Raw genomic sequence first — 25,206 nt, 5'->3', positions numbered from 1 at the left:
GGTGGATAGCCCCCATTGTTCTGTGTGTCAACATGAAACACAGCCCACACACCTATCAATCATCAAACCGTGGGGTCTTATTTCATTACGTGTTGATCAACACGTAATGTTGTATCGATGTATAGATGTACTACAGCAAAAGTATTCTCCGTCGGGACTTCCTGCAACAACACCACGCCGTTATCTTGATTCTGATTGGCCAGAAGACATTATCAAAGATGTTCCATTGAGAAGACGATCACTACCTGACAAAAGTTTTCAAAACCGTTTCTAGTCTTCGGTATTCTTGTTTTTGGCGTGAGAATAGTTTGGGCAGCGTGAGAGCGTGAGATTGAGGGTGAAAGCGTGTGTCACACGCCAGATGCGTGAGAGTTGGCAACCCTGTTTTAGGGTGCCCTAGCGCTTTGGGCAACAAGTCCTCCAACTCATACGACCAAATGGGTCGATTGTTTAAGCCCTTATTACGACCAAATATGTCGTTTGTTCAAGCGCTTAATACGACCTATAATTACGTTTTAAAATTGTCGGCCTCGAGTGCTCCCGTTCAATGCAAACGTTACAGAGGGTTGTTTATTCACAAATAACCCTCTCTGTAAAATCCTAAATTGTAGGATAGTTTGGCCATTAAAACGCTTTATGATTAGATTTCTAGCGAGAAGTATATATTGTACTTTTAGAATCCACGTCCAGTCGATATGTAGGATCTATAGTTTGATAGATATTACGAAGATGATTTGAGGTTTCGTCAGGAGAACGTGTATCTGCAGCAAGCTTCCATGTAAAGTTACGGGTTGAAAACAGTATTTCCGGTCTCGCCGTTTTCATAATAAAACCAATGATCAAATGATTTGACAGTGATATCTGCACTACTCATCCACTAAAAAACATCAGTTTATCTTAGTTAATTATACGACATTAATTGGTTTAAATTGTGTACAATGCTTTTGTGTTTTTCCCATAAGTTTTTCTCTTTCGATTCTGAGAGACACATTTCTGTTTTCAGAGGTTTTGATAGGCTAAAATCACGCCGCAATGCACGTCGGGATATGGTGTTTATGTGATATGAAATCGGAAAACATTAAAAAAATTATAATAATACTTTATTCCGAGTGTTCTTGCTTTTCTCTTTGAAAGTCATCACATAACGGCATTGTAATACACGGTTCGGCTGCATTAAATATTACATATCTGCCCTAGATATGTATTTATAGAGCCCTGATCAGAAGACCTTTTGACAAACTGGAAGAGATGCCGCCAAAACTGAATACGTGACGTGGACCATAAATATATCAACAATTAAACAACATCTTCCATTTCTTTTCACACAATACGTCTCCTTGCAGTATCAACACTAATTCGGCTGACTTTTATATTTGATCCAATTAGTAGATAGTCTGTATTTACACCATAACGGTGCACAGCTGATAGAAAGGGACTTTTTTGTAGTTTTTAAAGATATTACTGATTTTCTGAACTACCTTTCCAACTCCTCATGCAGTTGACTGTTACAGGTCTATACAAGTTCATGGTACAATGCATAAGCTTCACATCGAGAGACTGAAACTGTATTTTCCTTTAACGTTCTGTTTTAATTTCAGAATAAAGTTTATAGTCATATTATGTACGATATTATTATGTTTTATTAACTAGACCACTGGTATAAACCGCACCTCCTAGTGGTTAAAGCACGTTATTGAATTTAGTTGTTGAATTTAGTTGTTGAATAAGTTATATTTGATGAAAACATTTAAATATTAAGAGTAGCCTACATACAAAATAGGGGTCAATGATAGACATATAGAATGGAAAATATCTAGAAGATACTGTAGTGATCTCTACAATAAAACAGTTTAGTGCAGGACGTCCAAAGATATTAACAGGAGGATGTGCAAAACAGACAAACTGATAAGGCTGAATTTTACTCAGGTGTAACTAAAGTCTGATTTAAGGGTTGTTTATATTTCACATCATTAATCAGAATCTGCAAAGTAACAAAAATAAATGTAGTAGAGTACAAATACCAGGTTAACCTCTGAATTGTAGTGGAGTAGAACAAAGTAGTACATGCTGCTGTAACAAAAACATTTCCCAACTTGGGATCAATAAAGTATCTTATCTTAAGATGATCGATGGCTACTGCCATATTTGCTAAATGTGCATCTGAACCTTGACAAGTGCATGTTTCAGGCTTATCAATTAACAACAGGAGGGGTCACAGACATAAGACCAGCTGTTAAATAAAGCTCTTCTGACCTTAGCTGTCATGTGGTATTAATGCTGCCCATTATGGACACAAGCAATTATCACCCATGTATTAATTATATGTTTTAAATTTGATAACACCAATGTGTTTCGTATCCCCTAAACCTCCAGGGATGTATACAGTTTAATACTGGCAACTTCTAATTGTGGGAAATACGAAAACGTCTTTTAAAACTACATTTCCCAGTAGAGACGTGCCATAGAACATGTTGCGAAACACACAATAGCCAGCAAGTGTAATTCTGGGGGGGAGGGCCGGGCTGGACCCGTCCAAGTCCAGTTTTGGAAAGTCTGCCGTGGTTCCATTCTATTTCAAAGAGCTGTTTGACAGCGTAACCTTGTCGCACTGCCACTCCAATATCCAATCACAGAGCTTGAGGGCTAATCACGGGGTTTGTAAAGCAAGGCGGATGTTGTAGTCCCAAACGATAGCTGGGGATTCTGGGTAGTGTAGTGTCTTCGGAAACTCTGTAGTGTCTAAACTCCGAAAAAACAATTTGTTTCTCCGAATCGAAGGTTAAAAACACAAAAGCATTGTACACAATTTAAACCAATCAATATTGTGTAATTAACAAGGATAAACTGATGTTTTTTAGTGGATGAGTAATGGAGATATCACTGCGTAATCATTTGACAGTGTGGGGAATACTTCCGGTTTTATTATGAAAACTTCGAGACCGGAAATACTGTTTTCACCCACGCTAACTTTACATGGAAGTTGCCCCATATACAGTACATGTTCTCCTGGCGAGACCTCAAATCATCTTCGTATATCTATCAAACTGTAGATCCTACACATCCACTGGACGTAGATTCTAAAAGTACAATATACACTTCTCGCTAGAAATCTAATAAAAAAGCATTTTAATGGCCAAACTATTCCACAATTTAGGATTTTCCAGAGAGGGTTATTTGTGAATAAACGACCCTCCGGAGCGTTTGCAATCGACAGGAGCATGTTGTTTCTTACACGACCACTAGAGGTGCTACACTTTAAAAACGTGCCTCTGGGTCGTATTTAGCTGCTGAACAATCGACCTATATGGTCGTTTTTTGTAGGAGGACAGGCTGGCTTTGGGTGACGTTGAGTCGGTAGACTGGGCTCCCACTGTTAGCCTCGGTTACCACACAACAAGTAAGCCCAGATCAGAGGCATCTCTTCGACGAGAGCAGAGGATGGAGCTCGAGGAAGACCAACAAAGACAATCAGAATGTGCAGAGGCTTTGTTGGATCTCCTGCAGACAACCGAGAGCCCAGAAACCGACGCAGCCCCTGTCTGACAGCCCTCAACCAGAGGACACCAGTGGGATATTAAATGACCAACAAGGTAAATTAACCACCAGCATTATTATTAAATATTACAAATGTGATTGTCAGAAAATCAATGCAAACTTTGAATTAGGTTTAGAAAATAGAGTACTAACTTGAGAATCTGCAATAATTGGAACAGAGAACTTGCATGTCTGTAAAAAGGTTGTCAAAAAGATAACTTCACAACAATTCACATTCATATTTGACTATTTTAAATAACTAATTATGCTTGCTACTGCTATATTGTATGCAGATGCAGGATGCCAGACTGATTTAACGATGGAGGACATCGAGAGGATGGAGGATGTTCTGAACACAACAGAGCTGGCAGATCTTCGGACAAAGGCACTGGACACAAAGTTCAACCAGGTGTCCTTTGAGAACAACGAAGAGAAGACAAAGTTTTACACCGGGCTCCCCAACTCCTTAGTTTTACTTCAGGTTTTTCAACTGTGCGAGCCCTGCATCACCTGTGGCCCTATGTCTGTGCTCTCCAAATTTGAACAGTTCATTTTAGTTTTGCTGAGGCTGAGACTAAATCTCCCTCTGAAAGATTTGGCTTTCAGGTTCAACATCTCTCTCTCCACTGCTTCTAGAATTTAGCATAAGTTAATTGACATACTTCATGAGAGTACAGAATTATAATTGAGTGGCCAGATGTACTTCAAGCTACAATGCCAATGGGATTCAGACAGGCATTTGGATGTAGAGTTGCTGTGATTGTTGACTGTTTTGAAGTTTTTATTGAGAGGCCCTCTAATTTACTAGCTAGAGCACAAACATGGTCCAACTACAAGCATCACCATACTGTTAAATTTCTGATTGGTGTTGCTCCCCAAGGCTATGTCACTTACATATCTTGTGCCTGGGGAGGAAGAGTTAGTGATAAACAGATCACAATACAGAGTGGGCTCCTAAAAAACCTGTTACCTGGAGATATTGTCCTAGCAGGACCGTGGGTTCGATATTGGCGATAGTGTGGGATTTTACTGTGCTTCACTAAAGATGCCTGCATTCACCAGGGGGAAAAGTCAGCTGTCAGCATACGAGGTGGAAGAGACAGAAAAATAGCTAATGTGCGTATTCATGTCGAAAGAGTCATAGGATTAGTCAGAAGAAAATATCAGATTCTGCAAAGCAGGGCTGTGCCCATAGAGCACATGCTAACAAAACCAGGTGAGGCACTAGCATTCATTGACAAGATTGGGGTTATTTGCTGTGCCTTGTCTAATCTGTCAGTGTCTGTCGTCCCATTGGAGTAAAGTCATGGAGCTGTAGTCTTGTAAATAAGAAACCATGTATTATTCAGTATCATTTAATCTTTCAGTAAACATATTTTTGTGTTCAAACATCTTGTGTTCAAGTCTTTTCAGTAAACATATTTTTGTGTGTTGTAAATTGTGTAGCCCTACTCAATATACAACTTTCATCTACATTCAGGCTTAATTCATTCAACAATTGGTCTGGTGACGCTCCCATGTATGGCCATTGAGGGTTATTATAAATGTAAATAAGAAACCATGTATTATTCAGTCTTCTTAGTATCATTTAATCTTTTCAGTAAACATCTTTTTACAATAGCAATATATCACACAGCCCTACTTCCTCTAGTGAGTGTGGTCAGTGAATATGAAGGTGCTGTAATGCAGGTTAAAGAGCTGCCACTGTGCAAATAATATGCAACAAGGAGAGAACCACAACTTCCGGGACCAGGACAGACCACAGGTGCTGGTAATCACGGCCTTCTCTCCCTCCTGATCATCTTGCAACTGAAACTGAAAAATGGAACAGCAGACAGGGAGAGGAGGCTTTTAGTCACTTGATAGTTAAGCACTATCATGTTCTTGTGGAAAAAAATGAGCACACCAACTCTTTATGACTTTTACCTTTCCCTTGTAAGTTGCTGTCCCAACACTTCAGGGAGAACACATAGTCTGAAGAAACTCTCAACTCTCGGAATGATGTTGTCCCACAGGTCCACATCACGCACAATTCTCTCTACAAAGAGGTCATTTTTAGTCCAGTCAACAAGGTCGCAGTAGTCAACGTCAACAACGTGGAGCTGAGCCTGTACTTGATGGTAGTAGGCATGTCTCCTGTCCAGCTTCACAGTGCCCCCATCGTTGACGAGACAGAAGCCCTGTTCTCCAGCACACAGGCAAAGATTGGCCTCTTGTTTGCTGTGTGGGCACTAAAAATTCAATGAAAAGAAAAGTAATATATTGTACTGTAAATAAGTGTCTGCAGCTCAAAATGTATTGGAGAGGATCCCCAGACTCAGGATCACGTCACAATCCTATACTTACCCGCCTTACTGTAGCACAATACTGAACAAATAACTTACCTTTATCTCACAGATACCAGTTCCATGACAGGTGCACGTGACACATCTGTCTGGCGACGCTCCCATGTATGGCCATTGAGGGTTCAGCCAAAGCCCGCTGTCTTTACAGCTGAAACCCTGGTGGTGCAGACTTTGTACTCCTTCATACTGCTTTCGGGCAGTTTGCCTCGTATTTGCATCCATACCTGTAATGTATACAACAAGGAACAGAAATAGAACATTGTACATTATAAAACGGACAAGTCAAATCAAGCAATCTGATTGGTTCTTAGCCGTGATATAATCAGCATATACAACGGGTAGAATTGTAAGTTACTTTTCACAACAAGTCGGTAATCCCTCCGCGTCTGAGAAAACTATACTGTTGCGTTGAAAGCAAACTGCCTGCAGTTTGCTTTTCAAACTGGAACAAGGAAGCAGCGGAGAAGTAACGGCAGAAAACCCTCCTTTTACGCAGCGGTCCAGACGCTTCGCGTCGGGCCGAACCACGCCCCTTAGCTGTTATATAATGAACAAATACCACGGCCTGTCGTGAGCTATTGCTTAATTATACCATGGTCTGGGTGAATACTCCATTCTGATTGGCTCCCTAATCCCTAATAAATACCTTGTTGCAGCTGTAGAGAACTTGTGTGCCTCTGGGTAGCATATGGACTTGATCAAGGCTGTGAAGACTTATGTGTAGTCTGTAGAACCTGCTTCAGTCTTGAGGCTGTGATCCTTCCTGCTCTTTGGCTAAACCATATTGGTGATAAGCTCTGGTTTCTGGTCTCCTCCTCTACTGCCTGGACCTGTGGCTGTGTCAGTTCTTCCTGTCTGAAGTCCTGGCATGCATTCTGCAACTCTGTTGGGGATAGCTGTAGCATCTCTGGTGTCCTATACTGAGGTAGTGGTTTAGGTAGCTTGCTCACAGATTTAGGGACAAATTCTTTGTAATACATCAGTGCAGCACTTCTTGGGGAATTTCTGCTCAAAGTCTTGAAAAACTGCATATACCTCTCTGATCCTCGCTCCAATTTTGAACCCTGGACTGTGGGACGCTGAAATGTGTGCTTCTCACCTGTCCAGCAATGGCATCATCCAGTTTTTGCTTTTTGGATTTTGCGGATGAAAAGTCTATCATCGCAACTGGAGCAGCAGGAATCTGCACATGTGAGAGACAGACCAACATGTATGTGAACATACATGTAGGTGCAGTGTAACAATGAGACAGGCAAGGACGGCATGAACAGCTGACTGACCACTGGGGTCTGAATACCTTTTTGACATGTGATGGCATTAGCCACTTGCACTTCTCAGTGGTGCAGGATGCAGTCTCTCTCATCTTCACACCTGCTTCGATAGCAAACAGAACTGCTCCAACATGTGAGCAGGATTCTGACAAACTGTATAGACAGAGACATACTAGAATAACTAGATTGATCGTAAAAGCTAGTAATGGTATAACATGAATATTATAGCAGGCATTATTTTGTCTGAGCTTAAGTGTTGTCAAATATGCTTTGGGTTGGGATATTTATTTATGACTTACCCAGCCATACAGTTACAGTGTGCTGTAACAACCTCTCCATCTTCTTTAGCTACAATCCACGTTTTTAATGGTGTTTCTCCAGACCTCTGGGAATGGTTGACCTACAAAATTGAAGCTCCAGTTAACAACTTGCTAGTTAGTAATACATTTAACAACATCAAGCCATAGCTAGCTAGTCTAGTTCTGTTACGTCCCCAGCTCGTTTCGGGGTAAAAGGGAAGCAACACATAACCAGATGGTCTTGGTAAAGAGGTTGTTTTTAATATTAACCTCAACATAGAGTGATATAAACAACGTGCAGGCTGTTCAAAGGCTCTGAGCTGTCTATACACAACAGTACACAAAAACGAAGGCCACAGAATATCACAGTCACGAATCAGGACACTTAAGACAGAAGTGGTGAGACGTTTCGCACAAGTGCAACGCCGTCACCAAAACACAATATATCCTAAGCTAAACACATACACTCACATCAATATCCTAAGTACACACACACACACATAAGCACCATCATAACACCCGAGTTAACTCTGTTAACAATATCATAAGGACACACACATAAGCACCAATAAACACAAACATTCTGAGGTATGGTAGCATGGCGTCCTAGCACAGATCCAGCGCCCCAAATGTCAACAACGTGGCAGCTTAAGTAGCCTCATCGGTAGGAACGAAACAACGTCGCCGACGCAGTAACCATAGTACCTACATGTAATCATAACACACATACATATATATATATATATATACACAGAACACTCACAGGCCAGTTAATGCTGAAGGCAAGGCGACAGCCGTAACCACCCCATGTAGCTAAAGTTAGCTAGCTAGATGTCTCCTAATAATGCTACTTAGAGGTAAGAAGGTATAGGTAGTTAACACTCACCCGGGCAAAAACAAGGCGACAATTGTTTAATGCCTTTTTGGTGCCGAGGTCATTCACCCATCCACACACAAAGTAGTTAAAAGCTTCCAGGCTTTTATACGCTTTCATTTGGCTAGCCGTGTAGTAGGAGGTATGAAGGACGAGGTAGCTGGTGATATCCATCGCCTCGACAGCGGGCAAATCTGATAAATCACGAGAAAAGTCGCTCTTTTTCAGCTGATACGGATCGTATCCGATGTGTGCGGCGTGCAGGTTCATTTAATTGTTTGACATAGTCGGTGTCCTCCATGATTCCTGCGTTGATGAATGATTGCCTTTTCACTTCCTGACCTCCACTTGAATTTCGCGCGTCGTAGAAGTCACGTGACTGAAACCAAGCTGTACTGTGGGAAATCCCCACAGGATCAATTTGGGGTGAGGTGTCTTGCCCAGGGACACAACAACATGCTGACTACAGTGGGGTTTGAACCTGTGCTCCCCTGATCTGAACACCAACGCACTATTCCACTGCGCACACACACTACTGAAAACATCTGGCCTTGCACACACACTACTGAAATACTCTCACATTCACTGCTGAACACTTCGCACACACACAACTACAAATTAAACCTCACACACATACTACTGAAAATTAACCTCACACACACACACAACTGAAAATGAACCTCACGCACACACTATTGAAATACTCTCACATTCACTACTGAACACCTCACACACATGCAACTGAAAACATTTTACTGAAAGGTTCTCAAGCGACTTACTTACTCAATAGCTTGGTTTCACTTGATGTCACAACACCTGCGTTCCTTTGGCGCGAAATTCCATTGGAGGTCAGGAAGTAATTTTCTACAGTGGATCTAGCTGCTGTTACCATTGTGAAAATGCCGGTGTGTTGTGTAGTTTACGGTTGTTCCAATCGATCCGGCCGAGAGAAAAACTTTTACCGAGTGCCGAAGGTTGTCGTCCATAAAGCTGAGCAATTTAAGAAGCTAACCGAAGAACGCCGGAAAAAATGGCTTTCAAACCTACATCTGCGGTCGGGAGGAGCAGAGTCGTCTAATGCACGTGTCTGCAGCGACCACTTCATCAGAGGTATTAGCTAACTTGGTTTTGTGGCTTTGTTTACGTATTATTTGGTTGTGGTTAAATGCTTTTTACTTAGTAATACTGATCATGTTTAAGTTGTAGTCTAATATGGACTTTGTTGGGACTTTTTAGGGCAGGGTTGCCAACTTTGGGTACCTGGCTGGAGTGAGATTTTGATATCATGGGTTTAATTACACATATGCGCACTAAATGACTGCTATCGTGTCAGCAGCGGGACCTTAGCATAATATATATATAGGATATAGGATATATATACAATATATACAAATAACAAAATTGGACGCAGACTATAAAGGGCACAAAGTTTCATTCACTAATGAAAGTCAAACATGTTTGTTTTCCACTGTTTTATTTTGTGCCTGTCGCGATAAGCAATTAATTGACTTATCGTACGATAAATAAAAATGAACTCGATACATTTCCATTTACATGAGGATGTGACTAGCAGTTCTGAAAAGGATGTACTTCAATTATTATTATATATTATCATTATGTCAGGGGTCTAAATGGTCATACAACGTGCCGACAATATTATTGTTTATCGCAATAATTTCCTGGAAAATGTATCCAACAAAACTAATTATCGTGAGAGGCCTATACTGAAACACACACACAAACAAATCTACAGACTTACTCCAAACTGCCAAACATATTAATTAACACCTCTATTTTGGCCTAGTAGAACAATAAGCAGCAGACTTTTACTTTTTTAATCATTTCTACTGGATCTTAGATCTGCGCTTGCGCAATACGGGTCGGCAGTTTGCCAGAGAGTATTTGTGTTGGTAATCTATGGTAGGGCTAACCCATACAGTGGTGGGGCTCAAGTCAGTATTTGCAATGTAATTACATACACGCTCCCATTGACAGTGAAACGCCACGCGTGAGGTTTAGATTATTACCTCAATCCAAATTGAACTGTATGAAATAAAAGGCACATTTGTCTTGTAGTAAATAAAAAGGGCGACCTGGAGCCAATCCTGCAATTTACCCACAAGTGAAAGAGTTGACATGCTGAAAACCCAACCCCTGCAGGGGGGTCTGGGGGGATTATCCCCCAGGAGATTTTTTGAAATACTAACATAAAATACACATTCTGGTTCTCTCTTGAGAAGAAAAATAAATACATCTATTACTACACGACATATTTAAACAAATGAATGCCATTTTTGTTGCTTTGTTTTGAAAGTTGAACCTGCTGCTCCTCACAGAGAGAAGAGGGAAGAGGCAGTGAATTACTTTACATTGTGGATAAGGGTGGATAGCCCCCATTGTTCTGTGTGTCAACATGAAACACAGCCCACACACCTATCAATCATCAAACCGTGGGGTCTTATTTCATTACGTGTTGATCAACACGTAATGTTGTATCGATGTATAGATGTACTACAGCAAAAGTATTCTCCGTCGGGACTTCCTGCAACAACACCACGCCGTTATCTTGATTCTGATTGGCCAGAAGACATTATCAAAGATGTTCCATTGAGAAGACGATCACTACCTGACAAAAGTTTTCAAAACCGTTTCTAGTCTTCGGTATTCTTGTTTTTGGCGTGAGAATAGTTTGGGCAGCGTGAGAGCGTGAGATTGAGGGTGAAAGCGTGTGTCACACGCCAGATGCGTGAGAGTTGGCAACCCTGTTTTAGGGTGCCCTAGCGCTTTGGGCAACAAGTCCTCCAACTCATACGACCAAATGGTCGATGGTTTAAGCCCTTATTACGACCAAATATGTCGTTTGTTCAAGCGCTTACTACGACCTATAATTACGTTTTAAAATTGTCGGCCTCGAGTGCTCCCGTTCAATGCACAACGTTACAGAGGGTTGTTTATTCACAAATAACCCTCTCTGTAAAATCCTAAATTGTAGGATAGTTTGGCCATTAAAAACGCTTTTATGATTAGATTTCTAGCGAGAAGTATATATTGTACTTTTAGAATCCACGTCCAGTCGATATGTAGGATCTATAGTTTGATAGATATTACGAAGATGATTTGAGGTTCGTCAGGAGAACGTGTATCTGCAGGCAAGCTTCCATGTAAAGTTACGGGTTGAAAACAGTATTTCCGGTCTCGCCGTTTTCATAATAAAAACCAATGATCAAATGATTTGACAGTGATATCTGCACTACTCATCCACTAAAAAACATCAGTTTATCTTAGTTAATTATACGACATTAATTGGTTTAAATTGTGTACAATGCTTTTGTGTTTTTCCCATAAGTTTTTCTCTTTCGATTCTGAGAGACACATTTCTGTTTTCAGAGGTTTTGATAGGCTAAAATCACGCCGCAATGCACGTCGGGATATGGTGTTTATGTGATATGAAATCGGAAAACATTAAAAAAAATTATAATAATACTTTATTCCGAGTGTTCTTGCTTTTCTCTTTGAAAGTCATCACATAACGGCATTGTAATACACGGTTCGGCTGCATTAAATATTACATATCTGCCCTAGATATGTATTTATAGAGCCCTGATCAGAAGACCTTTTGACAAACTGGAAGAGATGCCGCCAAAACTGAATACGTGACGTGGACCATAAATATATCAACAATTAAACAACATCTTCCATTTCTTTTCACACAATACGTCTCCTTGCAGTATCAACACTAATTCGGCTGACTTTTATATTTGATCCAATTAGTAGATAGTCTGTATTTACACCATAACGGTGCACAGCTGATAGAAAGGGACTTTTTTGTAGTTTTTAAAGATATTACTGATTTTCTGAACTACCTTTCCAACTCCTCATGCAGTTGACTGTTACAGGTCTATACAAGTTCATGGTACAATGCATAAGCTTCACATCGAGAGACTGAAACTGTATTTTCCTTTAACGTTCTGTTTTAATTTCAGAATAAAGTTTATAGTCATATTATGTACGATATTATTATGTTTTATTAACTAGACCACTGGTATAAACCGCACCTCCTAGTGGTTAAAGCACGTTATTGAATTTAGTTGTTGAATTTAGTTGTTGAATAAGTTATATTTGATGAAAACATTTAAATATTAAGAGTAGCCTACATACAAAATAGGGGGTCAATGATAGACATATAGAATGGAAAATATCTAGAAGATACTGTAGTGATCTCTACAATAAAAACAGTTTAGTGCAGGACGTCCAAAGATATTAACAGGAGGATGTGCAAAACAGACAAACTGATAAGGCTGAATTTTACTCAGGTGTAACTAAAGTCTGATTTAAGGTTGTTTATATTTCACATCATTAATCAGAATCTGCAAAGTAACAAAAATAAATGTAGTAGAGTACAAATACCAGGTTAACCTCTGAATTGTAGTGGAGTAGAACAAAGTAGTACATGCTGCTGTAACAAAAACATTTCCCAACTTGGGATCAATAAAGTATCTTATCTTAAGATGATCGATGGCTACTGCCATATTTGCTAAATGTGCATCTGAACCTTGACAAGTGCATGTTTCAGGCTTATCAATTAACAACAGGAGGGGTCACAGACATAAGACCAGCTGTTAAATAAAGCTCTTCTGACCTTAGCTGTCATGTGGTATTAATGCTGCCCATTATGGACACAAGCAATTATCACCCATGTATTAATTATATGTTTTAAATTTGATAACACCAATGTGTTTCGTATCCCCTAAACCTCCAGGGATGTATACAGTTTAATACTGGCAACTTCTAATTGTGGGAAATACGAAACGTCTTTTAAAACTACATTTCCCAGTAGAGACGTGCCATAGAACATGTTGCGAAACACACAATAGCCAGCAAGTGTAATTCTGGGGGGGAGGGCCGGGCTGGACCCGTCCAAGTCCAGTTTTGGAAAGTCTGCCGTGGTTCCATTCTATTTCAAAGAGCTGTTTGACAGCGTAACCTTGTCGCACTGCCACTCCAATATCCAATCACAGAGCTTGAGGGCTAATCACGGGGTTTGTAAAGCAAGGCGGATGTTGTAGTCCCAAACGATAGCTGGGGATTCTGGGTAGTGTAGTGTCTTCGGAAACTCTGTAGTGTCTAAACTCCGAAAAAAACAATTTGTTTCTCCGAATCGAAGGTTAAAAACACAAAAGCATTGTACACAATTTAAACCAATCAATATTGTGTAATTAACAAGGATAAACTGATGTTTTTTAGTGGATGAGTAATGGAGATATCACTGCGTAATCATTTGACAGTGTGGGGAATACTTCCGGTTTTATTATGAAAACTTCGAGACCGGAAATACTGTTTTCACCCACGCTAACTTTACATGGAAGTTGCCCCATATACAGTACATGTTCTCCTGGCGAGACCTCAAATCATCTTCGTATATCTATCAAACTGTAGATCCTACACATCCACTGGACGTAGATTCTAAAAGTACAATATACACTTCTCGCTAGAAATCTAATAAAAAAGCATTTTAATGGCCAAACTATTCCACAATTTAGGATTTTCCAGAGAGGGTTATTTGTGAATAAACGACCCTCCGGAGCGTTTGCAATCGACAGGAGCATGTTGTTTCTTACACGACCACTAGAGGTGCTACACTTTAAAACGTGCCTCTGGGTCGTATTTAGCTGCTGAACAATCGACCTATATGGTCGTTTTTTGTAGGAGGACAGGCTGGCTTTGGGTGACGTTGAGTCGGTAGACTGGGCTCCCACTGTTAGCCTCGGTTACCACACAACAAGTAAGCCCAGATCAGAGGCATCTCTTCGACGAGAGCAGAGGATGGAGCTCGAGGAAGACCAACAAAGACAATCAGAATGTGCAGAGGCTTTGTTGGATCTCCTGCAGACAACCGAGAGCCCAGAACCGACGCAGCCCCTGTCTGACAGCCCTCAACCAGAGGACACCAGTGGGATATTAAATGACCAACAAGGTAAATTAACCACCAGCATTATTATTAAATATTACAAATGTGATTGTCAGAAAATCAATGCAAACTTTGAATTAGGTTTAGAAAATAGAGTACTAACTTGAGAATCTGCAATAATTGGAACAGAGAACTTGCATGTCTGTAAAAAGGTTGTCAAAAAGATAACTTCACAACAATTCACATTCATATTTGACTATTTTAAATAACTAATTATGCTTGCTACTGCTATATTGTATGCAGATGCAGGATGCCAGACTGATTTAACGATGGAGGACATCGAGAGGATGGAGGATGTTCTGAACACAACAGAGCTGGCAGATCTTCGGACAAAGGCACTGGACACAAAGTTCAACCAGGTGTCCTTTGAGAACAACGAAGAGAAGACAAAGTTTTACACCGGGCTCCCCAACTCCTTAGTTTTACTTCAGGTTTTTCAACTGTGCGAGCCCTGCATCACCTGTGGCCCTATGTCTGTGCTCTCCAAATTTGAACAGTTCATTTTAGTTTTGCTGAGGCTGAGACTAAATCTCCCTCTGAAAGATTTGGCTTTCAGGTTCAACATCTCTCTCTCCACTGCTTCTAGAATTTAGCATAAGTTAATTGACATACTTCATGAGAGTACAGAATTTATAATTGAGTGGCCAGATGTACTTCAAGCTACAATGCCAATGGGATTCAGACAGGCATTTGGATGTAGAGTTGCTGTGATTGTTGACTGTTTTGAAGTTTTTATTGAGAGGCCCTCTAATTTACTAGCTAGAGCACAAACATGGTCCAACTACAAGCATCACCATACTGTTAAATTTCTGATTGGTGTTGCTCCCCAAGGCTATGTCACTTACATATCTTGTGCCTGGGGAGGAAGAGTTAGTGATAAACAGATCACAATACAGAGTGGGCTCCTAAAAAACCTGTTACCTGGAGATATTGTCCTAGCAGACCGTGGGTTCGATATTGGCGATAGTGTGGGATTTTACTGTGCTTCACTAAAGATGCCTGCATTCACCAGGGGGAAAAGTCAGCTGTCAGCATACGAGGTGGAAGAGACAAGAAAAATAGCTAATGTGCGTATTCATGTCGAAAGAGTCATAGGATTAGTCAGAAGAAAATATCAGATTCTGCAAAGCAGGGCTGTGCCCATAGAGCACATGCTAACAAAACCAGGTGAGGCACTAGCATTCATTGACAAGATTGGGGTTATTTGCTGTGCCTTGTCTAATCTGTCAGTGTCTGTCGTCCCATTGGAGTAAAGTCATGGAGCTGTAGTCTTGTAAATAAGAAACCATGTATTATTCAGTATCATTTAATCTTTTCAGTAAACATATTTTTGTGTTCAAACATCTTGTGTTCAAGTCTTTTCAGTAAACATATTTTTGTGTGTTGTAAATTGTGTAGCCCTACTCAATATACAACTTTCATCTACATTCAGGCTTAATTCATTCAACAATTGGTCTGGTGACGCTCCCATGTATGGCCATTGAGGGTTATTATAAATGTAAATAAGAAACCATGTATTATTCAGTCTTCTTAGTATCATTTAATCTTTTCAGTAAACATCTTTTTTACAATAGCAATATATCACACAGCCCTACTTCCTCTAGTGAGTGTGGTCAGTGAATATGAAGGTGCTGTAATGCAGGTTAAAGAGCTGCCACTGTGCAAATAATAATGCAACAAGGAGAGAACCACAACTTCCGGGACCAGGACAGACCACAGGTGCTGGTAATCACGCCTTCTCTCCCTCCTGATCATCTTGCAACTGAAACTGAAAAATGGAACAGCAGACAGGGAGAGGAGGCTTTTAGTCACTTGATAGTTAAGCACTATCATGTTCTTGTGGAAAAAAATGAGCACACCAACTCTTTATGACTTTTACCTTTCCCCTTGTAAGTTGCTGTCCCAACACTTCAGGGAGAACACATAGTCTGAAGAAACTCTCAACTCTCGGAATGATGTTGTCCCACAGGTCCACATCACGCACAATTCTCTCTACAAAGAGGTCATTTTTAGTCCAGTCAACAAGGTCGCAGTAGTCAACGTCAACAACGTGGAGCTGAGCCTGTACTTGATGGTAGTAGGCATGTCTCCTGTCCAGCTTCACAGTGCCCCCATCGTTGACGAGACAGAAGCCCTGTTCTCCAGCACACAGGCAAAGATTGGCCTCTTGTTTGCTGTGTGGGCACTAAAAATTCAATGAAAAGAAAAGTAATATATTGTACTGTAAATAAGTGTCTGCAGCTCAAAATGTATTGGGAGAGGATCCCCAGACTCAGGATCACGTCACAATCCTATACTTACCCGCCTTACTGTAGCACAATACTGAACAAATAACTTACCTTTATCTCACAGATACCAGTTCCATGACAGGTGCACGTGACACATCTGTCTGGCGACGCTCCCATGTATGGCCATTGAGGGTTCAGCCAAAGCCCGCTGTCTTTACAGCTGAAACCCTGGTGGTGCAGACTTTGTACTCCTTCATACTGCTTTCGGGCAGTTGCCTCGTATTTGCATCCATACCTGTAATGTATACAACAAGGAACAGAAATAGAACATTGTACATTATAAAACGGACAAGTCAAATCAAGCAATCTGATTGGTTCTTAGCCGTGATATAATCAGCATATACCACGGGTAGAATTGTAAGTTACTTTTCACAACAAGTCGGTATCCCTCCGCGTCTGAGAAAAACTATACTGTTGCGTTGAAAAGCAAACTGCCTGCAGTTTGCTTTTCAAACTGGAACAAGGAAGCAGCGGAGAAGTAACGGGGCAGAAACCCTCCTTTTTACGCAGCGGTCCAGACGCTTCGCGTCGGGCCGAACCACGCCCCTTAGCTGTTATATAATGAACAAATACCACGGCCTGTCGTGAGCTATTGCTTAATTATACCATGGTCTGGGTGAATACTCCATTCTGATTGGCTCCCTAATCCCTAATAAATACCTTGTTGCAGCTGTAGAGAACTTGTGTGCCTCTGGGTAGCATATGGACTTGATCAAGGCTGTGCAAGACTATAGTCTGTAGAACCTGCTTCAGTCTTAAGGCTGTGATCCTTCCTGCTCTTTGGCTAAACCATATTGGTGATATGCTCTGGTTTCTGGTCTCCTCCTCTACTGCCTGGACCTGTGGCTGTGTCAGCTCTTCCTGTCTGAAGTCCTGGCATGCATTCTGCAACTCTGTTGGGGATAGCTGTAGCATCTCTGGTGTCCTATACTGAGGTAGTGGTTTTGGTAGCTTGCTCACAGATTTAGGGACAAATTCTTTGTAATACATCAGTGCAGCACTTCTTGGGGAATTTCTGCTCAAAGTCTTGAAAAACTGCATATACCTCTCTGATCCTCGCTCCAATTTTGAACCCTGGACTGTGGGACGCTGAAATGTGTGCTTCTCCTTCCAGCAATGGCATCATCCAGTTTTTGCTTTTTGGATTTTGCGGATGAAAAGTCTATCATCGCAACTGGAGCAACAGGAATCTGCACATGTGAGAGACAGAGCTACATGTATGTGAACATACATGTAGGTGCAGTGTAACAATGAGACAGGCAAGGACGGCATGAACAGCTGACTGACCACTGGGGTCTGAATACCTTTTTGACATGTGATGGCATTAGCCACTTGCACTTCTCAGTGGTGCAGGATGCACTCTCTCATCTTCACACCTGCTTCGATAGCAAACAGAACTGCTCCAACATGTGAGCAGGATTCTGACAAACTGTATAGACAGAGACATACTAGAATAACTAGATTGATCGTAAAAGCTAGTAATGGTATAACATGAATATTATAGCAGGCATTATTTTGTCTGAGCTTAAGTGTTGTCAAATATGCTTTGGGTTGGGATATTTATTGTATGACTTACCCAGCCATACAGTTACAGTGTGCTGTAACAACCTCTCCATCTTCTTTAGCTACAATCCACGTTTTTAATGGTGTTTCTCCAGACCTCTGGGAATGGTTGACCTACAAAATTGAAGCTCCAGTTAACAACTTGATAGTTAGTAACATACATTTAACAACATCAAGCCATAGCTAGCTAGTCTAGTTCTGTTACGTCCCCAGCTCGTTTCGGGGTAAAAGGGAAGCAACACATAACCAGATGGTCTTGGTAAAGAGGTTGTTTTTAATATTAACCTCAACATAGTGATATAAACAACGTGCAGGCTGTTCAAAGGCTCTGAGCTGTCTATACACAACAGTACACAAAAACGAAGGCCACAGAATATCACAGTCACGAATCAGGACACTTAAGACAGAAGTGGTGAGACGTTTCGCACAAGTACAACGCCGTCACCAAAACACAATATATCCTAAGCTAAACACACACACTCACATCAATAGCCTAAGTACACACACACCATAAGCACAATATCGTAAGGAAACACACATCATAAGCACCCGAGTTAATCTCTGTTAACAATATCATAAGGACACACACATAAGCACCAAAAACAGACAAACATTCTGAGGTATGGTAGCATGGCGTCCTAGCACAGATCCAGCGCCCCGAAAGTCAACAACGTCGCAGCTTAAGTAGCCTATGGTAGGAACGAAACAACGTCGCCGACGCAGTAACCATAGTACCTACATGTAATCATAACACACATACACATATATATATATACACACACAGAACACTCACAGGCCAGTTAATGCTGAAGGCAAGGCGACAGCCGTAACACCCATGTAGCTAAAGTTAGCTAGCTAGATGTCTCCTAATAATGCTACTTAGAGGTAAGAAGGTATAGGTAGTTAACACTCACCCGGGCAAAAACAAGGCGACATTTGTTTAATGCCTTTTTGGTGCCGAGGTCATTCACCCATCCACACACGAAGTAGTTGAAAGCTTCCAGGCTTTTATACGCTTTCATTTGGCTAGCCGTGTAGTAGGAGGTATGAAGGACGAGGTAGCTGGTGATATCCATCGCCTCGACAGCGGGCAAATCTGATAAATCACGAGAAAAGTCGCTCTTTTTCAGCTGATACGGATCGTATCCGATGTGTGCGGCGTGCAGGTTCATTTAATTGTTTGACATAGTCGGTGTCCTCCATGATTCCTGCGTTGATGAATGATTGCCTTTTCACTTCCTGACCTCCACTTGAATTTCGCGCGTCGTAGAAGTCACGTGACTGAAACCAAGCTGTACTGTGGGAAATCCCCACAGGATCAATTTGGGGTGAGGTGTCTTGCCCAGGGACACAACAACATGCTGACTACAGTGGGGTTTGAACCTGTGCTCCCCTGATCTGAACACCAACGCACTATTCCACTGCGCACACACACTACTGAAAACATCTGGCCTTGCACACACACTACTGAAATACTCTCACATTCACTGCTGAACACTTCGCACACACACAACTACAAATTAAACCTCACACACATACTACTGAAAATTAACCTCACACACACACACAACTGAAAATGAACCTCACGCACACACTATTGAAATACTCTCACATTCACTACTGAACACCTCACACACATGCAACTGAAAACATTTTACTGAAAGGTTCTCAGTAGGGAATGTGCATGTGTTTCACCTATGTGTGTGAGAGGGGGATTCTTGCTGTAACGGAAGTAATTGTAATGAAACGGATTTCATTGTAATGAAACGGAAGTAACAAAGAACAATGCTGCAGTGATACAGTAGGTGGCGATAATGTTCGTCTGCTTGCAAGCATGGTTGCAAGTCGCCATTAAAGAAGAAGAAGAAGAAGAAGAAGAAGAAGAAGAAGAAGAAGAAGAAGAACGGAACAGAAGGTCCAATTCAGCATGGATTTGTAGAGAAACAGCACTGCAGCCGTTGCTTGAATACACTAATACCATATAATTGCTAAATGTCCAAAACAAAACGTTTTCAACATGCACGGGCAAACTAAGTACCGAAAAAAGGCAAAGGAGCTTCCACATCTAGGTCTATGTGGATTCCCATAGGAAGGATAAAACTTCAGAATGTTCTAAATGTATTGAGATCATGTCTCAATAACTTACCAGCTTACAAGTAGCTTCTAATAGCCAGCAAGCTAATACAAGTTCAACACGCTCATTACCTTTTTTAGGGATTTTGTAATGATTGAAAAGTTCTGGGCCACCCCATTGTTGAATTTGTCACGTAACTTTAGCTACACTAGCTGTATTGTTTGTTGACTGATCTAATGGTGAGGTAGCAAGTTAACGTTACCTCACACAAGCTAGATTTTCATCTGCAATAGTTGTTCAACGATGAAGACATCATCTCCCTTGATCTGAGGTTACTATACATTTTCGGTATCCATCTCTTGTTAATGTTTTGATTGTGAGAATCCTAGTGGCTTAAATAACATACTGTGCATCAGAGGAACAAGAGAGAAGGTACACTTCCAATCTTTCATGACTGAACTTGTACCCTGCCAAATGACATAAGCCACAGACCTCGTTATCATCCTCTTCAGTAGATCTGGGGCTGACATAAGGGCAGCTGATTAAATGAATTAAAATCCTCTCTGTGGCAGCATTGTGAAGTAGGCGTTGATAGACTGTCATTCCTATTCCAACCTGTCGTTCTAATTGTAAAATAGAGGAGCAAGGCCTTTGATTGCTTGCTTGGATTATTGATTGCAGGTCAAATGCTGGGCATTTGGCTGCGTCTGAGCCTGATTAGGGATTTATTATTCAAAAACTGACCTTTTCATGAAGAGATTTAAGATGGAGGGAACTAACGACAGGGACTTCTAAGCCTTGCTAAAATGTAGCAGTTCCCTAAATGCTAAAATCATCACAGTTGTTGTTGTTGGAAATATTTTGAAGTTTACAGATCCCAAAGAAGAAAGTACTTTCCCTCCCCACAGAGCTGACGGTATGACAAGCTGGTCCAATCTACACACATTTTAAAATGATTTCCTCTGTTGGGCGTTTTTGATAGATCGGTGCGGGGAGACGTAATACCCAGAGAGTCACACAGACCAAAACAAGTGTTAGCTTCTCTCCCTAATTGCTTCTCTAACTCCCTGTAAAACAGTGCTCATGTGTAGCCAAGATACACTGTGACATGCACTCATCAAGGCAAAATGACGTGCACACCCACATTAACGCACACACTGTGCTGCAGATGTGAACAGGAGAAGTGCACTTTGAATTATTGAGCTAAGAAGATAAAAATAGGTGTTCAAAAAAGTCCCTAAATATTAAATATTAAATATTCAGAGCTGTATAAGCGATTCACTGCTGATAGCGGAGAGCATCAGAGGTTTCTGGATCTTTCTTCTACCAGGCTTAAATGAGAAACTCCCTCAGGAGGAATACGATTTATATCACAAAATACGTTTCTTAATGTTTTGGCCTAAAATAAGAAACTAGTTCACGGACCACAAACCAAAAAAGTGTAAGGTTAGTTGTGTTACGTCCCAACTAGGGGAAGGGAATGCAACACACACCAGTACGTAATTGGTAATAATTATAAATGGTTTTATTATAACAGGGTGAAACAAAATGGAAGGCACACAGCCTGAACAAACAAAAAGGGCACAGGTTGACAAATAACCTATCAAACGGAGGACTCTAAAAAAGTAGAGTCTAATGGCATACAGAAGAAATAAATACTAATATAGAGAACGAAACAAAACCTCACTTTAAAAGTGGTACAACTAAATAAAGGAAGCTGTAAAAAACACAGCTGAGGCAAAGTACAACAATCACAATACTAACCTAATCGAGACACAATTACAGCACGGTACAGCATACAATACAATACCCTGGGGGACAATCATCACTCTGGAGGCTCTGCTGTATGAGCGGAGGCCTCTCGCTTGTTGCTCTCGTTTGTGTGCTAATGTGTAAACAGTGGTTACCTTGTGTGGTCCGTGTGGAACAGTGTTATTGTGAGTAATTGTGTCTCGATTGTGATCGAACACTGATTGTGCTTGGACACGCTAGGGCAGAATATGAAGGGGTCATAACAGGTAAACACCACAATTGGCCAAAGGCTGGGTCCAACATGAATCTTAAAATGTTGTAGAGCTAACACCAACACTAGGATCCGATAAACTAGCCGACGCTCTCGGGTTACCGGGAGAGTCAAAAAGTCGAGAGGCTTGTCCGAGCCTGCGTGTTGCGCTGGTCTCACGACATCCTCACGAGGGGGAGCCGCAATTTCTGGCTTCTCCTCGGACACAGCTTTATCTGGGAGCACCGGCACGAACACAGGCTCAGACAATGGGACATCAGAGTCACTTTTACTTTCCTGTGCGCGTGTGTGTGTAACCAGGCCAATGCCTTTTGGCGGGGACATATTCTGGCGCTGTTCCTTACGCTTCAGAATCACACAGTTGGCGATGACATGTCCAAGTTGGTGACAGTAAAAGCACTCTCTCACCTCTCTGGTTACATTATAAACATTTGATGGTTGAGTAAACGGGGCGGCAGACACACGGCGCGATCTCTCAGTAGAGACCGGGGAAAATACAGATTTATGCGTCAACACATACTCATCGGCTAACACAGCAGCAGCAGAGAGAGAGTTTACTTTTTGCTCATTTAAGTAAAAAACGATGTGCTCCGGCAAACATTTCTTAAACTCCTCCAACATGATAAATTCCCTCAGAGCAGAATAATCCTCCGCTTTACATGCCGTAACCCATTTAGCAAAAAACATTCCCATTTCCCTGGCGAACTCGGCGTGTGTTTGATAGGACCCTTCCTATGGTCTCTAAACTTTTGCCGGTAAGCTTCAGGGAATAACTCATACACTCTGAGGATGGCAACCTTCACTGAGTCATACTGCAGGCTGTCCTCTAACGTGAGAGCCGCAACTGCTTCCTGAGCTTTTCCATATAATTTGCACGTTGCCATCAGAGCCCAAACTTCAGCCGGCCACCGCAACGCTGTAGCAATGCGCTCGAAGGCACCAAAATAGGCATCCACCTCAGTCTCACGGAAGGTTGGCACTAGCAAAATGGCACGTCAAAGGCAGGTGAATGAGGTGGAAATGACAAGTTTCTTCCGGCAGGATCAACAGCACCGGATGCGCGCAGTTGGGAGTCTAGCTCCAGCTGACGCATCCGGACTTCCTTGTCGATTTCAAGCTTTCTTATTTCCAACTGAAACTGCCTGTCTTGCTCCCTGTCTTTTGCCTCCAGCTGAAGACGTGCGAGACGGACCTTTAGCTTAGCCCCCTCTCGGGAGTCTGGGTTGCCAGAAGACGGTGGGTCATAGCGAGGCGACGCGACCGGTGCTTTAAACTGCCCGCCGTCCTCACCGTCCTCACCCTCTACCTGAGCAACTGAAGGCTCCGCCTCAAACCTCTGTTGTCTCCCAGCTTCAGACAGGACATGGAACGCAGCAAACTCAGCTTGTACAGGCAGCACCAGGAAACCCCTTTCCACCAACTCATCCACCACCAAAGCCTTTAATTATTTTTTTAACGTTTGCTTATTCACTGAGAGACTGAAATGTTGCGCTATTTCATACATGTCGTCTCTACGACACTGATCTAATTGCTCATGAGAAGGATAGACCAATAATGACTCAAGATCGAAAAGTGCCATACTCAGCTAAAACTGCACACAAACCTTACCAAATTGTTTTTAGCTATAAAAACCCACTTATAACCAGAGTTGGGTGTAACGCGTTACAAAGTAACGCGTTACTGTAATAATATTACTTTGTCGGTAACGGAGTAGTGTAATTCAGTAATCACACTACAGTTACTAACATTGCCCCGACACGCGTTACTTCGTTACTTTCTAAAATCAGTCATAATCAAACCTCAACAAACACCTGCAAAGAACATATGCTAAGGTGAAGCTAACGCACATAGCTGTTGTTTATTTATATCACACACGTAGTCTGTTCTTCTTCTCTGTTTTCCGGTTGTTGCCTGTTTTGAATGACGAATACACACTACCGCCGCCTGCTGTTAAGGAGAGTTATTGCCACTCACGCATGCGCAGTTCGTACGTGCTCGGCTGAAGTCTTTGCGGTGTGCTCCAGTCTGGCTCCAGTGCAACACATGGACAACACGCAGGAGAACACGCTGACGCAACAGCGTGAGCAGAGATAGACTGCGCAAAATATACAGATAGCAGGAGACAGAGGACAGCCATGGTCAAATAGGAAAACATTCAGGATCTGGATCAGTCTTATGCGACAATGGAAACTGAACTAAAGAGAACATTTGAAACTTTAGCAGTCTGCGTGATCTGCCTGCAGGGAGGGGCGGGCCGGCCCTGCGAGTAAAGTAACGAGTAAAGTAACGAGTAAAGTAACGAATTACTTTATGTAGAGAGTAATGAAGTAGTGTAATATATTACTTTTTTTTAAAGTAATATGTAATATGTAATATATTATTTTTTTTTAGTAACGACCCCATATCTGCTTATAACCCCAGGAATTAAGTTAAATATCCCGGACGAGCCCCCATGTATGTTATGTCCCAACTAGGGGAAGAGGAATGCAACACACACCAGTATGTAATTGGTAATAATTGTAAATGATTTTATTATAACAGGGTGAAACAAAATGGAAGGCACACAGCCTGAACAAACAAAAAGGCCAAAAGGGCACAGGTTGACAAATAACAACAAAAGAAGGACTCTAATGGCATACAGAAGAAATAAATACTAATGAACGAAACAAAACCTCACTTTAAAAGTGAGCTCTTAACATCCCGATAGCAATGAATATATGAAATGCTTTGACAATAAATACATAAAAAAATGTCATCTGTGGAAGCCGTGGCGCTTTAAAAAGCACGACCAATCATTTTAGCCGGCCCGGCTAAAATAACTGGATGGCCTACCTGCCTGTCAGCCTTCCATCTGTGCACAAATTTATCTCGTGCCCTCATTGGTCATGTGCGCGTTCGTGTGTGTTGGAGGAGGGGCTCTGTAAGGAAGTCTGAAGGAAGAGGCAGATTTTTTTCGGCTGCGTACTT

General features: G+C 41.6%; 1 protein-coding gene and 1 long non-coding RNA gene across 5 annotated transcripts; both read right to left on the bottom strand.

Moving 5' to 3' along the window:
* Window positions 1-7,122: 7,122 nt before the first annotated feature.
* LOC117440312 (uncharacterized) lies at window positions 7,123-8,070 on the bottom strand. The gene is made up of 3 exons (XR_004551242.2): window positions 8,030-8,070; window positions 7,450-7,550; window positions 7,123-7,303 (listed from the first exon to the last, which is right to left on the bottom strand). It is a non-coding gene; the product is annotated as an uncharacterized lncRNA (long non-coding RNA).
* A 7,369-nt stretch (window positions 8,071-15,439) lies between these two features.
* Window positions 15,440-19,370, bottom strand: LOC117440055 (uncharacterized). Of its 4 annotated transcripts, XR_011642624.1 has the most exons (6): window positions 19,057-19,370; window positions 18,156-18,256; window positions 17,625-18,008; window positions 16,631-16,814; window positions 16,171-16,476; window positions 15,442-16,059 (listed from the first exon to the last, which is right to left on the bottom strand). XR_011642624.1 is itself a non-coding variant. In XM_034076275.2 (5 exons), exons 1-5 carry the CDS (start codon window positions 19,312-19,314, stop codon window positions 16,021-16,023), a joined length of 921 nt encoding a protein of 306 aa, XP_033932166.1. In that variant the 5' UTR covers window positions 19,315-19,370; the 3' UTR covers window positions 15,440-16,020. The 4 variants fall into 4 exon arrangements, 2 of the variants coding, with proteins under 2 accessions (XP_033932166.1, XP_033932167.1); XM_034076275.2 differs by lacking the exon at window positions 17,625-18,008 and having other exon boundaries at window positions 15,440-16,092; XR_011642623.1 differs by having other exon boundaries at window positions 15,441-16,059; window positions 16,631-18,008.
* Between the last annotated feature and the right edge of the window lie 5,836 nt (window positions 19,371-25,206).

Source organism: Pseudochaenichthys georgianus, chromosome 24 (assembly GCF_902827115.2).
Source record: "Pseudochaenichthys georgianus chromosome 24, fPseGeo1.2, whole genome shotgun sequence".
Classification (NCBI taxonomy): domain Eukaryota; kingdom Metazoa; phylum Chordata; class Actinopteri; order Perciformes; family Channichthyidae; genus Pseudochaenichthys; species Pseudochaenichthys georgianus.
Note: the sequence above shows the minus strand (reverse complement) of the source record. Positions and strands in the feature narration are given on the sequence as shown.

Excerpts from the sequence above, each read along its gene's own strand:
- LOC117440055 (XM_034076275.2), bottom strand. The coding sequence starts at position 19,314 with ATGAACCTGCACGCCGCACACATCGGATACGATCCGTATCAGCTGAAA. Across the intron at positions 18,257-19,056 it reads GTCGCCTTGTTTTTGCCCGG|GTCAACCATTCCCAGAGGTC; the intron begins GTGAGTGTTAAC and ends TCAATTTTGTAG. Across the intron at positions 16,815-18,155 it reads CACTGTAACTGTATGGCTGG|GTATGGATGCAAATACGAGG; the intron begins GTAAGTCATACA and ends TATACATTACAG.